Source organism: Gekko japonicus, unplaced genomic scaffold, assembly GCF_001447785.1.
Source record: "Gekko japonicus isolate JY-2015 unplaced genomic scaffold, Gekko_japonicus_V1.1 scaffold72, whole genome shotgun sequence".
Classification (NCBI taxonomy): domain Eukaryota; kingdom Metazoa; phylum Chordata; class Lepidosauria; order Squamata; family Gekkonidae; genus Gekko; species Gekko japonicus.
Window position 1 is genome coordinate 77997 of NW_015168046.1, and position 14804 is coordinate 92800.

At 39.4% G+C, this 14804-nt stretch overlaps 1 protein-coding gene across 1 annotated transcript in view; it reads left to right on the top strand.

Annotated features, from left to right (window-relative positions):
- TMPRSS15 (transmembrane protease, serine 15) overlaps positions 1–14237 on the top strand; it is a gene marked incomplete at its 5' end in the record, with an annotated part of 89542 nt that extends 75305 nt beyond the window's left edge. The window contains 6 exons of the mRNA XM_015414275.1: positions 545–719; positions 9890–10071; positions 10317–10412; positions 10823–10825; positions 13150–13289; positions 14022–14237. Of these exons, the coding sequence (XP_015269761.1) occupies positions 545–719; positions 9890–10071; positions 10317–10412; positions 10823–10825; positions 13150–13289; positions 14022–14177 (752 nt within the window). The remainder of the gene's footprint in view (positions 1–544; positions 720–9889; positions 10072–10316; positions 10413–10822; positions 10826–13149; positions 13290–14021) is intronic.
- Between the last annotated feature and the right edge of the window lie 567 nt (positions 14238–14804).

Here is a 14804-nt window from a genome sequence, read left to right on the forward strand (position 1 = left end):
ATGCTAGAAATCTTATTCCTAGGTCTTAGTTCAGACTGGCAAAAGGCACCCAGATAAAATATTCTTTCAGTAGTTCTGAAAGATGCTCAGTCTCATGATTTATGGAAACTGGTAAAAAGAAGCCTCACTGTTTTGAAAAAATGTCTCTCTTTTCTGTCTGTCTGTGTGACAAACTGAAAAAGGATACTCTTGATAATCCTCGAGGCAATCTTAGCTATAGTAAACCCAAACCAGAATAAAGATAATATTTTTAAAATTAAAATAATGGATATTAAATTACCTGTATCAGGTTATTATAGCTATTTGTGTGAATGGAAAGATGTCAGTAATGTCACATGATAGCCATTTTTTCATACCAATAAGGGGAAGAATATTTTCATTATGTATTTATAGATTTTAAAGTATAAAAGAGTGAAGACCCAAATGAAACTCCCATACCTAAACTACTCTGATTTTTTTTGAAAGGTCATTATAATTAGATTCTGAACCCTTCTTACAAAATGATGTGCTTTTGAGTTCAATATTGTTTCCTTTTCACCCATAGCATGTGGGAAAAGGCTGGTTAGTCAGAAGAGTGGTACAAAGATTGTTGGTGGTACCAATGCTCGTGAAGGTGCTTGGCCTTGGATGGTGTCATTACACTTCAATTCCAGACCAATATGTGGAGCGTCACTTGTCAGCAATGAATGGCTGGTCACAGCAGCACACTGTGTATATGGGTAATTTCCATTATTTCCTTAATTTTGCATGTAAACTCTTCTCTTTCTTCTATTCTCTTTCTTCACAAACTGTAGCTTAGGTAACTTGTTAGGCTTATCTTCCCTTTCATTCACTAAGCAGCATCATGGTATATAGTCTATCAGTGACCATAAGGTTACTCAGGAGGGATCAGTCACTCTCCAAGCAATAGTAAGTAGCTCTTTGCTGCTCCTCCAGTGCTGCTGTAATCACTTTTGAAATCTTCCATTTTTTATACAATATAATTTTATTAATTTTTGATATTTTGATAACAGAATAACTTACATGTATAATATGGTGTAACAATACATTAACAGTTATAAATCAGTTGTGTAACAGATTTCTCCAATAGATTATAAATAGTGAACTACATAAATTTTAACAATAACGTACAGAAGTCATATTTTCTATCGTCTATCATCCATATCTTAACTTTCATATCTATAGATGTTATCAATTAGCAGTGTCTAGCAATGCTAATTACTACTACTTATACACATGTTACCAAAGATGTAAAATATCTATTTCCTTAGAAGTATCATCAAATTTTTGTAAGTACTCCAGTATAGGGAACCAAATAGTTGTAAAGGAGGATTGGGCAGGAATTTTGTCAAGTCGCGTAAGGTTATCCGAGAGTTTTGCCATAATGTATAAATCCTACAATTTCTTGTGCCAGAGAGAAATTGAAGGTGTCATTGTTGTTTTCCAGTGGGTTGCAATGACAGTTTTGGCTGCAAATAGCAGGATGGAGACCCTCTCCACCACTGAAGGAGCAGAGTCCTGAGCTACCCAACTGTTCAAAAATGATTTTGTGATTCATTCCACCCACAGAGCCACTATTTTGTGATTGGTAGCTCCCAGGCTCTTGAAAAGAATTAAGTGGCTCCCAAAAAAATAGACTGTGTCTTCCCTGGGTTTAGTCCACATCATTCACCACCCTGGAGATCCTGAGTTGGGTGGAAAGGCAGCATAGAATATTGTAAATAGATAAAATGTGACTGTATATAATTAAATGCAATTGCTATCCACAAACAAGATTCTGACACCTGAAACTCAGCAATATGCATCCTCAGGAATTCAATGTAACTTGGTTCTATATAATTGCATTTAGAGGAAAATTTAGTTATGGAACAATAGCAGGCTCATTACAATTTGCATACTAGGTGCATGATGAATTTCTGGGAAAGAAGCTTTTATCATCACTAATGAAAATTCACCATAATTATTCAGCCTCTTTCCTTGATTTTGGTGCTGTTAGATGCCTTAAGTTATAACACTGGCTGTACTGTAAAAGATTCACAATAAAGTACTATTTCATATAGATAACTTGGTGGTATTTCTTCTACCTATCAGATATAGGTCAATCTAAAAGTTTCAGATATCAGTGTGTAATTTCTTCTGATGAATTTTCCAAATGTAATTTATAATAGGTCTCTATTACTAGGTAAATCTCACACTCCAGGTTTTTGCTGCTAGGTGCAAAAATGTTTCATTCCTCAGACTTTTTTTTTTACTCATTAGTGAATTTTAGACAGCATGTACTCAATTTCAGTTTGTTGGAAGTCATGCAAATATATATATATATATATATATAATAGGGCTGCCATGAATAATCCATAGCCTTCTCTTCAGACTTAATAGGGTTGCCATGAATAATCCATAGCCTTCTCTTCAGACTCATTTGGTATTTTGGGGATATTTGCCAATTATAGGTCTATTGTATCATCAATATATCTAATTCTCATCATAACCAAATCTGTAGAAACTTAAACCCAGAAATTGCATAATACAAAAATTTATTGATTCAAGGTTTCTACATATAGCAGTTAAGATAATTACTTACAGTTTAACGACATACAGCCACCATACAGCACTGGTGAGTTACTGTGAGTTTGATATTTTTAAGTTATCTGATGTAATCTATAAATATAACCATTTATGATAAATCTGCTTAGTAGGGAGTATATCATTCGTTACCATATAGTCCAGCACTGGGGCCCATATCCTAACAAATTTGGTGTAAGTCGGTGTATTACTATTATTTGCTCTATTGAAGGAGTCCGTAATTTTTGCCATTATAAACTGATCCCAGACCTTCTCTTGCCAAGCCGAAATTGTGTGGGGAGAAGGTGATTTCCATGCCGCTGCTATTGTCAGCCTTGCTGCAGTGAGTAACGTTGAAATGAGTTCTTTGCTGCTCCCTGTCATCACTTCATTCCGCAAATTTAGCAGGACCACCTCCGGATTGCATGGCAATGTCTGCCTAGTGATCCCATTTATCTGTGTTATCACGGCCTTCCAAAAGTTTTGTATTTCCTGGCAGCTCCACGAGCAGTGAAGGTACTACCCTATCTGGCCGCACCATTTCCAACAGGTAGTGCTTATCGATGGTTTAATTTTATGAATCTGTTGCGGAGTAAGGTAGCACCTAGATGTTATTTTGAAGAATTGAAGACGAATGTTATATATTGAGGATTTGTTCGCTGGAGAAGCCCAAATGTCTGCCCAGTCTGATTCTTGAAGAGTAAGATTAAGTTCTTCTTCCCATCTATTTTGATAGGCTAGTTTGTTTGCGTTATCTTGGAACCATGAACAGATAAAACAGATCTTTATACAAGTCTGGGGGAAAGCCCCAGGTTTGCAGGAAAAGATGGCATTAAAAATGGGTGGTTAACCCCCCTCCCAATGATAGAAGCAGTGCCTATTCCTTTAAGAAATGAATACCTCAGTGGCCATTGCTAGGCAATCACAACAGTATTGCCAGCTTACAAGCCTTAGTTTCTCTTAGTAAAAGACAGGGGAAGAGTGAAGGCCCTTTCCAGGGCTGTTTTGGCCTTTGAGGGAGGTATGTAGTAAGAAGTATGTAGGGCAATCCAGTGATAATAAACTGAGTGATGTACATGCTGCAGTAGAACCAGTTTGCTTTTCTTGCATATAAGCTCACCTGGGCAGCAACGCTCTCACTAAGCTGTGGGGTCTTGTGAGCAAAATTCCACTTTGTAAACTAGTGGCATTAAAGTTGTGAGTGAGTGATGTGGCTATTGCATAAATTAGTTTGCTCTAGCACCATCCTTCCTGAGCTAAGACAAAAATGTGTGAGCTGGAGACTAAAAAACTGTGAGCTAGCTCACACTAACTCAGCTTAGAGGGAACACTGCTGGGCAGTAGATATGGGATCACAAGTCTAGGTTGTAGCTATAAAAGCAGATGTTGTGGCAATCTATGGTAGCAGTTAAGACTCACTGTTCTGTGTAAATACTTACAGCTGCTGCCTCGCAGGACACACATATAAATTTTTCTTGAGAGCATATACTTTACAGCTAAGGTTTGTTCCACTCAGTCCTTTCTCATGTCCAGCAAACAGAAGGATTTAGCTTAGAAATATGTGAGATCTCTCCCCCCCCCATTTTCCAGAGTCCACTTGCATTTGATGGTTTCCCTACTACAGTTTATGTTTCAAGGAACTACCAAACAGGTGAAGGTCTAAGCTAAATGAGATGAAGATCTAAGATCTCTATTTCTATTTAATATTGAATTATAACTTTGCTACGCCCTGATTCAGATTTGGGCCAGATAGGTAGGGGAGAGGGGTTTAACTCCTCTGCTCCACATGGTTTTGCTAATCAAAATCCCCACACACATAGTCTGTGCCATTATTAGCCTTTCTAAGTTGAAAGACAAACATCTCTGTAATGATTCCATGTTTTGGTGTGTGTGTGTGTGTGTGTCTTTAAATGTTGTTTGACTGCAGTAATGTAAGAAGAATGACAGAGAGAGCTAAGTTTGATTTGATTGGCTAATGACTAAGAGTGTGGAAGGAGATGTTCTGAGTGGAATCTGTGTGTGGGGATTTTGAGACCGAAGTGTGAAAGAGCTTTGAAGAGAGTCTGTGTGACTCTAAAAGTTTTGTGAGAGAGTCTATATGGCAAAGAAGCAAATTGTGTCTAAACTGTGTGGTTAGACAAATGTTTTATCTTGTGTGCCTAAGACAAAGATCTTAGCCAGTGTGGCTATGAGAGAGAAAGAGATTAGCCTGTCAGAGTGAAGTCTGAGTGACTGTTTATAACACCAAGTTTTGCCAGTTATACTTACAAGTTCTTCTTTTTTCAGTAATCAGAAACTTATTTTGTTCTTTATTAAATAAATCAATTTTTTGTTTAAACTTATCCCAGAAATCAGTACAGTACTTCCTCAGGGCCACATAGTCCTCTGAAGTGCCCAGACCCTAGGTCATACTACCAAAAGAGAGAGAATTGGAATTTTAATTCCTGGGGACAGCAGAAAACTACCAAGTTTATGTACTCCATGAGTGTTTAAAGGTAAAACCGTCTCCCTATAAGCAGGCACGTCACAGTCTCCATTTTGGATAATTTAGCCACAAGAAGAAGCATTGCTGAGGAAAGGATACAATGGCTGCGGTCACACGGAGCAGTAGCCATGCTACTGCGATGGAAGATAGGCGGATTTTCCAGGCGCGATCTCACCGCCACATCTGGGAAGCGTAGAGCTCCCATGGCGAACCTGAGGCTTCCCTCCAAAGATGCGCGGTTAAAAACTAGTACCTCGGAGGTACTAGTTTCCGGAAACCGCGGGTGTCTGATCGCATTTCTGGTGGCATCCGGCGCCCGCCCATGCCCCATTGCAAAAAGGTTTCCCCCCCCCCCGAAGTCTCCAGGGATGCGCACAAGCACCCAACGGGGCATGCGCATACTTCAGGTTAAAAAAAACAACACAACCCCCTTTGCCATGCCGCGCCACTTCTTTGGCGCGTCGTGTGATCGGCACCTCCTCCCTAACCACAGGACCTCGACGGGACTGCGAGGGGATGCCTGATCATGCAGTCACGTGTTATTTCGCTGTGGGGCAAACAGCCATGCCTCCCCCCCGCGATATCCGGCCCGTGTGACCGGGGCCAATATATGCAAAATTTTGTTTCTGCAATGTGAGCTGCTCAGCTCATTTATAACTCACAATTCTCTCCAACTACCGGATGAACACTAAAGGAACCCGGGTAGACTCTTTATGAATGCAGTATGTTCTACAGATGTGCATGTTCAAGATGCACAAAAGTGTGTGGAGAAACACTCTTACACACCATCCATTTTCAAATGGTTTACAACCATATTGGCAAAAAAATAGCAGTGAAGAGAAATAAGAAATATTTTATAAATGTATTTAAACTGTGTTTGTGACACTATTGATCAGATTATCCTGCAGCCTTCATAAATCTATGAAAATCTGAAATTATTTCTCAAAGCGTACCCAGTATAGTTTGAGCTGTTCCCTCCTGAAAACGAAATTTAATTTGGTAGGTGTTCAGTTTATTTGTAGTCTCATATTTTATCAGCTACAATAAGGAATGTAAGCAAATCAAGAGTGATCATGTACTTTAAATATGTTATGCCAGGCTATGTGTTCTTCCTTTATCTAGAATCAATTGAGCATATACATTACTCATCCAATCTGTTGCCAATGGTGTGATTAAAAAATGACCTCATATCTTTAAAAGGTACATTCAGAATAAAAGCTTTGCTCTCAGCCCACTTAAGCCTAACAATGCAATCCTAAAAACACTTTCCTGGTATGAAGCCCCATTGAATAAACTGAGTAGACATACTTAGAATTCTGAGTAGACATACTTAGAAATCTCTCTACTCAGAATCCTCTTCAGGTCTATTCAGTGAAATATACCATCCCAGAGAAGTGTTCTTGTAAGTAAACCCAGGTCAGCAGCAGTTTCATCTTCTACAGTTAGAATGACCCCATGCTGTTGTGGAATGGAGTAAAGTCATTCAGTTTCACCTCATTTGTCATGGGCAGACCTCATTTCTCCTTTACCTGTTAGAACAACCCCAAATGTATGCTTGGATTGATATATCTCATCCTGAGTTGATCTGGTCACTTGACTATTTGGAAGAAACCTTGCCCCTTTCTCTTTAGAACTGTGTAATGGCTAAGGCTGTCCTCAGAAGGGTCCATTACCCAGTAATGTAATGAATGGCTTCAGTCCATTAATGATATCTTACCACCCAATAGAATAATCCATAGTTCTCAGGCAGCATTTCACACTATGGGAGTATTAATCATCTTAAATTCAAGAACTTTGACTAAAAGGAATTGTTAATAGGTCCCTAAGAGACTTATACATGTGTCTTTTTATAGCTGTATTCACTGTCCAAAATGGCCTTAAGTGCCCATAAGCATATGCTGATTCAGTTTTTTTAACAACTATCCTAATTTTAACAACTATACTGTCTTGGGAAGCTAGCCAGAGGGGCTGGCTGCCTAAGTGTTGTGTACCAACCGTGGACTGCACATGCAGTTGGGTTCTCACGCGGTCATGCGAAGTAACAAAGATTCGCTAATTAGAACAATAGCAGGCTAAGATCTGAACCAGTCGGTCAACCCGGATCCTGGTGTTGGTACACTGTAAATAGCCTATCACGGGATCAGTGTTCCCTCTAAGCTGAGTTAGTGTGAGCTAGCTCACAGTTTTTTACCCTCCGGCTCACACATTTTTTTCTTAGCTCTGAAAGGATGGCTCCAGAGCAAACTAATTTATGCAGTAGGCAAATTGCTTGCTCACGACTTTAATGCCAGTAGCTCACAAAGTTGAATTTTTGCTCATAACACTCCACAGCTTAGAGGGAACATTGCACAGGATGTGGGTGTGGGTGTTGGGTGTGGTGTGTTTGTGGATTTAAGCAGGACTTCGGCTCTGCTAGTTGTCTTCTGTTTGAGTGCTAAATAGACGATGAGCTGATTTCACTCTACACGCGTTCGAACCCAGTATATTACACTAAGAAAGCCCTTTTAAACAGCTGAGCCCAGCAGAGCAAACTGCTCCCACAGCTCAGCTGTTTAAAGGGGATTTATTGGGCATCTAGCCCCAGGGCTGGCTTTCCATGAAAGCCCCTTTCAACCACTGAGTCATGTGGAACAGTTTGCTCTGCATGGCTCAGCTGCTTAAAGGGGCTTTCTGGGGCCACACTGGCTGTCCAAAAAGTCCTTTTAAACAGTTGAGCCATCTAAACAGCCTAATCATCACAGCTCAGCTGTTTGAAGAAGCTTTCTTGGGAAGCTAGCCAGAGGGGCTGCCTGCCTAGGAAAGCCCTTTTAAACAGCTGAGCCCAGCAGAGCAAACTGCTCTGGCTGCTCAGCTGTTTAAAGGGGCTTTCTTGGGAAGCTAGGCCCAGGAGCTGGCTGCCCAAAAAAGCCCATTTAAACCACTGAGCCATGTAGAGCAGTTTGTAAAGAGCCAACATGGCATCAAAATTTGTGAAAGTTCATGGTGATTCTTCAGCTCATGAACACTAGCCACAATCTGGCCAAAATTTTTGATGAACTTTAGTTCATGAGCTGGTTCCTGCCCATCCCTACTTATTACTCTGGAATCCTGTTTGAATAATTTTGCATGACTTAGAAGAAGAGAAGAAGATATTGGATTTAAGGCCCAGGAGCTGGCTGCCCAAAAAAGCCCATTTAAACCACTGAGCCATGTAGAGCAGTTTGTAAAGAGCCAACATGGCATCAAAATTTGTGAAAGTTCATGGTGATTCTTCAGCTCATGAACACTAGCCACAATCTGGCCAAAATTTTTGATGAACTTTAGTTCATGAGCTGGTTCCTGCCCATCCCTACTTATTACTCTGGAATCCTGTTTGAATAATTTTGCATGACTTAGAAGAAGAGAAGAAGATATTGGATTTATACCCCACCCTTCACTACCCAAAGGTGTCTCAGAGCAGTTTACAAACTCCTTTCCCTTCCCCTCCCCACAGCAGACATCCTGTGAGGTAGGTGGGGCTGAGAGAGCTCTGACAGAAACTGCTCTTTTTCAAGGACAGCTCTTATCAGAACTATGGCTTGCCCAAGGTCATCCAGCAGGTGCAAGTGGAGGAGTGGGGAATCAAACCCGGTTCTCCCAAATTAGTGTCTGCGCACTTAACTACTACACCAAACTTACTGTTGTTATTGTTGTTAGTCCACCTTTCTTGCTACAACTTGAGGCAGATTTTTGGATAAAACAATGCTGTCAGATAGCATAAAACAACCAATGAACTACTCAATAGAACTAGGAATTAAGAATTATGGAACAATCCAAAAAACAGACTATCTAAGGCAATGGCTACTATAAACAATACAGAGAGTAGATCACAAAGTATGACCATGCAGTAAAAGCAAGGTGATTCCTACATTGCCAGAAACATCCTGTTCCATTATAAAAGTTCCCTCCCAGACTGTTCCTTTCTACTAGAGTTCTAACAGCCTTTTATATAAGTTATACCTTTCATTAAAGTCAATAGACTTAGAAGGGTTTAATTCTGCTTAGAGTACTGCCCTTTTAGTGGTATAATTCCAAAATCAACACGTAAATATTTGGTCTGAAAATTTTAAGTCACTGATTCCCTAAAGGTATGCTGATACACACTAGTGTACTATAGAAGGCACTGAAAGTATGCCTTTAGAAGTTAAGTTGTTCCACAGCTTTTGATCTCTAAGCTACGGGGGGGGGGGGGTTGTCCTGAAAAAAAATTGTACATATTTTACAATATTTTACATTCAAAAAGATACCTGCATATTTTCTTGATCAATTGACAGAACAATGGGTATACACTTCTTTACACTACAAGATAGCCCAGCTGATACTACCTCTCCTCTCTACCATTAGCCAGTCAGTTATGGATGGGACAAGGCAATGGAGATACATTTGGAACTTTCATGTGCTCAGTGGCTATAGCTGTAAATAAATTATAGTGCATCTTTACTCCCTCACTTGAAATTATGTTGCTGCCCATATACTGGAAAAGAGGGAATGGTGCTCCATAGCGATTTCCTGTCAGAGTATGGTGGATATATCCCTAACATGGTGGTTTAATTTTTAAATTACACATACTTTCAGTGCTATTTGGAACTGAGAGAGATTGATGAAAACAATATTAGCATTGCTATCAATTCCTACCAGTTTGAGAAAGCAATATGTTCAGAATACAGAACATAGGCATTCGGAAACTTCCCTCCACAATCCATGCTGAGTTAGAATTGTGGAAGAGAATGTTGCACCAATATGGTCAAAATGTAAAAGAAGTGTCACAAGTGACATATCACAAATTACTCACAGGTGATTCAAAATATGCCTTGTAATCCCCAGGAGGAATGTAGCATTATCTCAATGGAAAGCATTACTTGGTTTGCATTCCACCATGAATCTGTCATATCCTCAAACAGTCATGCAAGAGATTGATCAAATCATCATAAATCCCCATTACAACAAGCGAACAAAAGACAGTGACATTGCTTTGATGCATCTTAAGTTCCACATCAATTACACAGGTAGGAATATATTTTTTTCTACAATTGGGACTGATTTAGACCCAGGTCTGAAAGAACTTCAGTAAATTAAGATATTCCTATTTTTCTGATAAAAAGAAAAATAAATTAGAGAGTAATTGAGTCCTCAGAAATTGACACATTCTGGGCTCACTCCTACCAACTGTCTTTGGAAAAGCTGCCTGAGTAATGACATCATAAAAGACTGGACGCTGGATTTTTAATTTATTGGTTATCTTTTTTCACAGATTATATTCAGCCCATTTGCTTTCCAGAAAAAAATAAACAATATTTGCCAGGAACTAATTGTTCTATTGCTGGTTGGGGAAGGACCATCAATCAAGGTATGTCATCCCTTTTTTAAAAAACCCAAAAAACTACCTTTCAAAATCATTAGTAGAACCTCCTGTCTCCACGTACTTTAAATGTTATTCTCTGGTGTAACTGAACAATTAGAGTAAAATATATCATCATGTTTTGAAAGTATACTTCTTTAAAATACACTTGTCACCATAGTACAATCCATTATGTCTGAGGACCCAACAACATACAACTTTGGTCCAGCATACCTTAAGGATCCATAAGAACCTACTCCTTCACTCTGGTTGTTTTTGGAGGGCCTGCTCCAGATGCATTTCTTAAGTGAGGCTAGATGGGTGGCAACCCAAGAAAGGGCCATCTTGGTTGAGGTGCCAAAGTTATGGAACTCCCTTCCCATGGAGATTTGTCTGTCTCCATCGTTGTCTTTCACCAGCAGGTGAAGGCTTTTGCTTCATTTGGCATACTTCCAGTAAGCTCTTATTCGCCCTCCTCCTCCTCCTCCTCCTCCTCCTCCTCCTCCTCCTCATTATTATTATTTAGACTGGCTAATTGTATTTGTATGTCTGTATGTTTTTATAGTATCTAATGGTCATATGTGGGCCCATCTTCAGATACATAAATCCATAAATCAGGATCACAGTGACACAAAACTAAATCTACAGCCACCACCAGGCCCACCGTGACTCCCTGCCTCACTGCCACTGGGCCTTCTATGGCTCTCTGCCATGACTCTCTGCCTCACCATTGCCAGGCTGGATGGGGGCAGCAACAGCAATGATTGGGGGCAAGGAGCTGGGCCAGCAGGGACCTCCTTCGTATTAACCAATGGATTGAAAAGCCATTTTGATGTTCTGTCATTTTACTCATTCTATAGAATTTATGATCTTCTTGCTTCTGTGCTGCATTCCTTGTTCTCAATAAGTTGGATCCAAAGTTGTCAGTGTAATGACAGATATCTACACAAACATATAAGAGTCAGAGGAAAAACATGTAAGGAATCGGGCAAACCTAGTCTGTCATTGTTAGTTTTTAAGACATCACAAGACTCTTCATTGTTTTTGCTGCCTGTGCTTGTGGCCTGCAGGAGGTTGAAGATGTTCTTCTTCAAATGCATCTCTCCAAGGATCATTTATTTTTCATCTGAAGTTCTATGTAGGATTGCCTGCAGTGATTCTAACAAATTATGGTTTTGCTTGTGCAACCAAGATAAATGTGTAACTTGTAAGATATCTTTATTTGCAATAGGGGGCATGCAAACTTAGTTGTCATTTTTTTCCAGCTCAAGATACTAAATCCACTTACTGATTATTTATTTTAGGCTTGAACCACATTTAATGTTTCATGCCCATGAACTATGATTCAGTGGCTGTTTAGATCTTCTGTGTTACGTGTAAATGGTTTCCAATGACCTCTGATTTTAAACAAACAAAATGAAATCAACAAATGATACATGGCTATCAAGACCCTATCACATGTCTCATTAGGTTCGAATGCAGTCCCCAAAGCGATACAGCCAGAAATAACCTAAAAGAATCTGTTCACATAAAAGTTTCCATAACTGAGCTTTTCATGCATTAGAATTATCAACCTTTTCTTTTCCTGTTCTTTCCACATTGGGCTGCACAATGTGCTATTATTGCTTTATTTCCCACAGCAAAAGACTCAGTCAACTGTCCCAGAAGTGGGTACAAGTGTATTTAAAATATTTGTACACACTGGGCTTCATCTAGTGATCCATCACCAGAAGGTGCTGATAGCTTGTCCCCTCCCCCCCCCATAACCATTTCCAACCACAGGAAAGTTGATTCCTAGGTTTGTGAGACCTGCATAAAATAATAGTCACATGGCTTATTTGGCTGCAGTGAGAAGGGGAATGGGGCAAAGTAGTCCTTCCTTCTTCTTCCATTATCAGAGCTGTCAGTTCCATTGATGGAAGGGAAGAGATAGTGGTTTTATCCCTTTGCCTCTCCTCATTAGATTAAGTCCTGTGAGCTTGGGAATCAACTTTCCCAGGACTGGAAATGACTGCTGTAAGGGGTGGGGGAGGGGAGCAGGAAAGATCTACAGTCATTAAATGAGAATCTGTAGTTATTGTATGAGATGATTTCTGGATCTAACCCATGTGTTTGTAATTGACATCTCTGCCTCTGAAACTCCACTGTCATGCTGATATGTTTGGCTGCAAGTGCAACACATATCTTGAATCTCAGTATGAAGATGAAATTTTGTTTATTTTGTGTTACTTAATTTATACTCTGCCTTTCTCTCCAATGGGGACCCATTTTATTCTTACAAAAAACCCATAAGGGAGTTTAGGCTGAAGTTTGTGACTGGCCCAAGGTCACCAAGCTTTTCCATGGCAGAATGGAGATAGGAGCCCGGCTCTCCCAGATCCTAGTCTGACATTCTAACCACTGCACCACACTGCGTCTCAGTATCTTTCTGATTCTGTATGATGTCATGGATTTTGAGCCACCTCATTTTCATCCTTACTATTTATTCTTTGGGTTTTTTGTAAAATTACATCATACATATGTAATGAATACACAAAAATGTTAGAAAATCCATATACTGTGGCAATCAGGATATAGGTAGTCTTCATCAAATATATTTGGAGCTGAACAAACAACACAGGCAGCCCAAATCACTGGCTTTTGTTCACTGATAAAAATAAGAAGTACTGGGATGAGATTTAGTTTAGAGATTTGTATAATCTTTTGGAAGCAGGCTAGTCAACTTTATATTTTCATATTTTAACAGGTTCAGTTGCAAGTATCCTACAGGAAGCTGAAGTCCCTCTTATAACACACAAAAAATGCCAGCAACAGATGCCAGAATACAATATTACTGAAAATATGATGTGTGCTGGGTATGATCAAGGAGGAATTGATTCCTGTCAGGTAAATTGAAACAGAAGGAGTGCAGTCTTAAACAGGCCACTTCAGAATGCTACTCAGATCTATTCAAATAGGCCTTAACCCCAGGAAAGTGTTCTTAAGAATTTCACTGTATATCTTCTCTTCTGACACTACAGTATAGTTGATGACAGCATGGCTCATCGTGATATTTTCTGATCCTTAATTGTGGCATAAATACTTTATACCCCAGTTTGGTATTGGTTCATGGTTAAGCACTGCTTATCTTGGCAGCAAAAGAATTTTTTCTCCAGCAGTGGTGTCATCATTTTACTATTTGTAGTTGTTGTACTTCATTAGCTTAACATCCTTGCTTTTTTCTTTTTAGAAAAATACAATTCTAGGCAACATCTGGATCCTAACCCTGGGGGAACAGGAAGCTACTACAGATACTGTTATAGGGCATGGGCTGCTGTCATAACCAATGTCCCTTTGAAGCTGTTCTGCAGGCTAAGAAAAGCATTATCTTTTTTCAGTGACACTTACAAAGCCTTTGTGACATGACCTTCATGCAAACTCAAAAGAATTAGCCTAAAATAAGAACTCATGCAGAGGGCTGCATTAATACTGCACATAACTGACAGGTCTCTCACTGGATACTTAAGACTACTGAAAAAAATCTCAATTTGTCTCATCAGACATATTTCATTTCCAACAACAACAAAAAAGATTGAATGGAATAAGGTTTAAGGGTTTCATTCCTATTTGTCATTCCAGGGAGATTCTGGTGGGCCCTTGATGTGTCCAGAGAATGAAAAGTGGTTTCTGGCTGGTGTGACATCCTTTGGCTACCAGTGTGCTCTGCCTCATCGCCCTGGTGTGTATGTAAAGGTTTCACAATTTGTTGACTGGATGAAAAAGATCATTCGTTAGCATTTTTTAATGATAAATTCACATAAATTCAAGGCAAGAAGGCATACCATTTAAACAGGACATGGCAAACAATATATCAGCAGTTTTCTTTTTGGTAATCCTACTGATTGGAGTCCCACCTCTGCACTCGCCAAAGGACCATTTACTCCCATGCATGGTCATTCTTCAATTAAGATCTTCAGCATCTGTTCAACTGGCATGCCACCTTCTTCATTTCAGATGCCAGATGAAAACTGTTTCGTTCACGCAGGTTTGAGGGTTTGTGGGGGTGTGATTTTTATGCATGGAGGATTTTTAAAAAGATTTTCTGTCAGCTATTGTAAGAAGCTGTATTTTATATGATCTTGAAAATGTTTAAACTGGCTTTAATTGTGGCTAACATTTCATATTGTTAAATATACTTTTGGGTGCTATTTTAGAGCCCAGATGGGAAAAGGAAGAAGAAAAGCAGCACAAATGCATGACCCTGCAGTTCTAATTAAAACAGTGTCTTTAAGATTAAATTTGGCATTGGAAAATGATGGTCTCCTTTCAATGAGTAATTAACTCCTTCAAGATGTAGTGATGACTGCTAAAGATAGCATTAGAAAAGGATTAGATGAGTTCATAGAATAAATAGCTTCATCA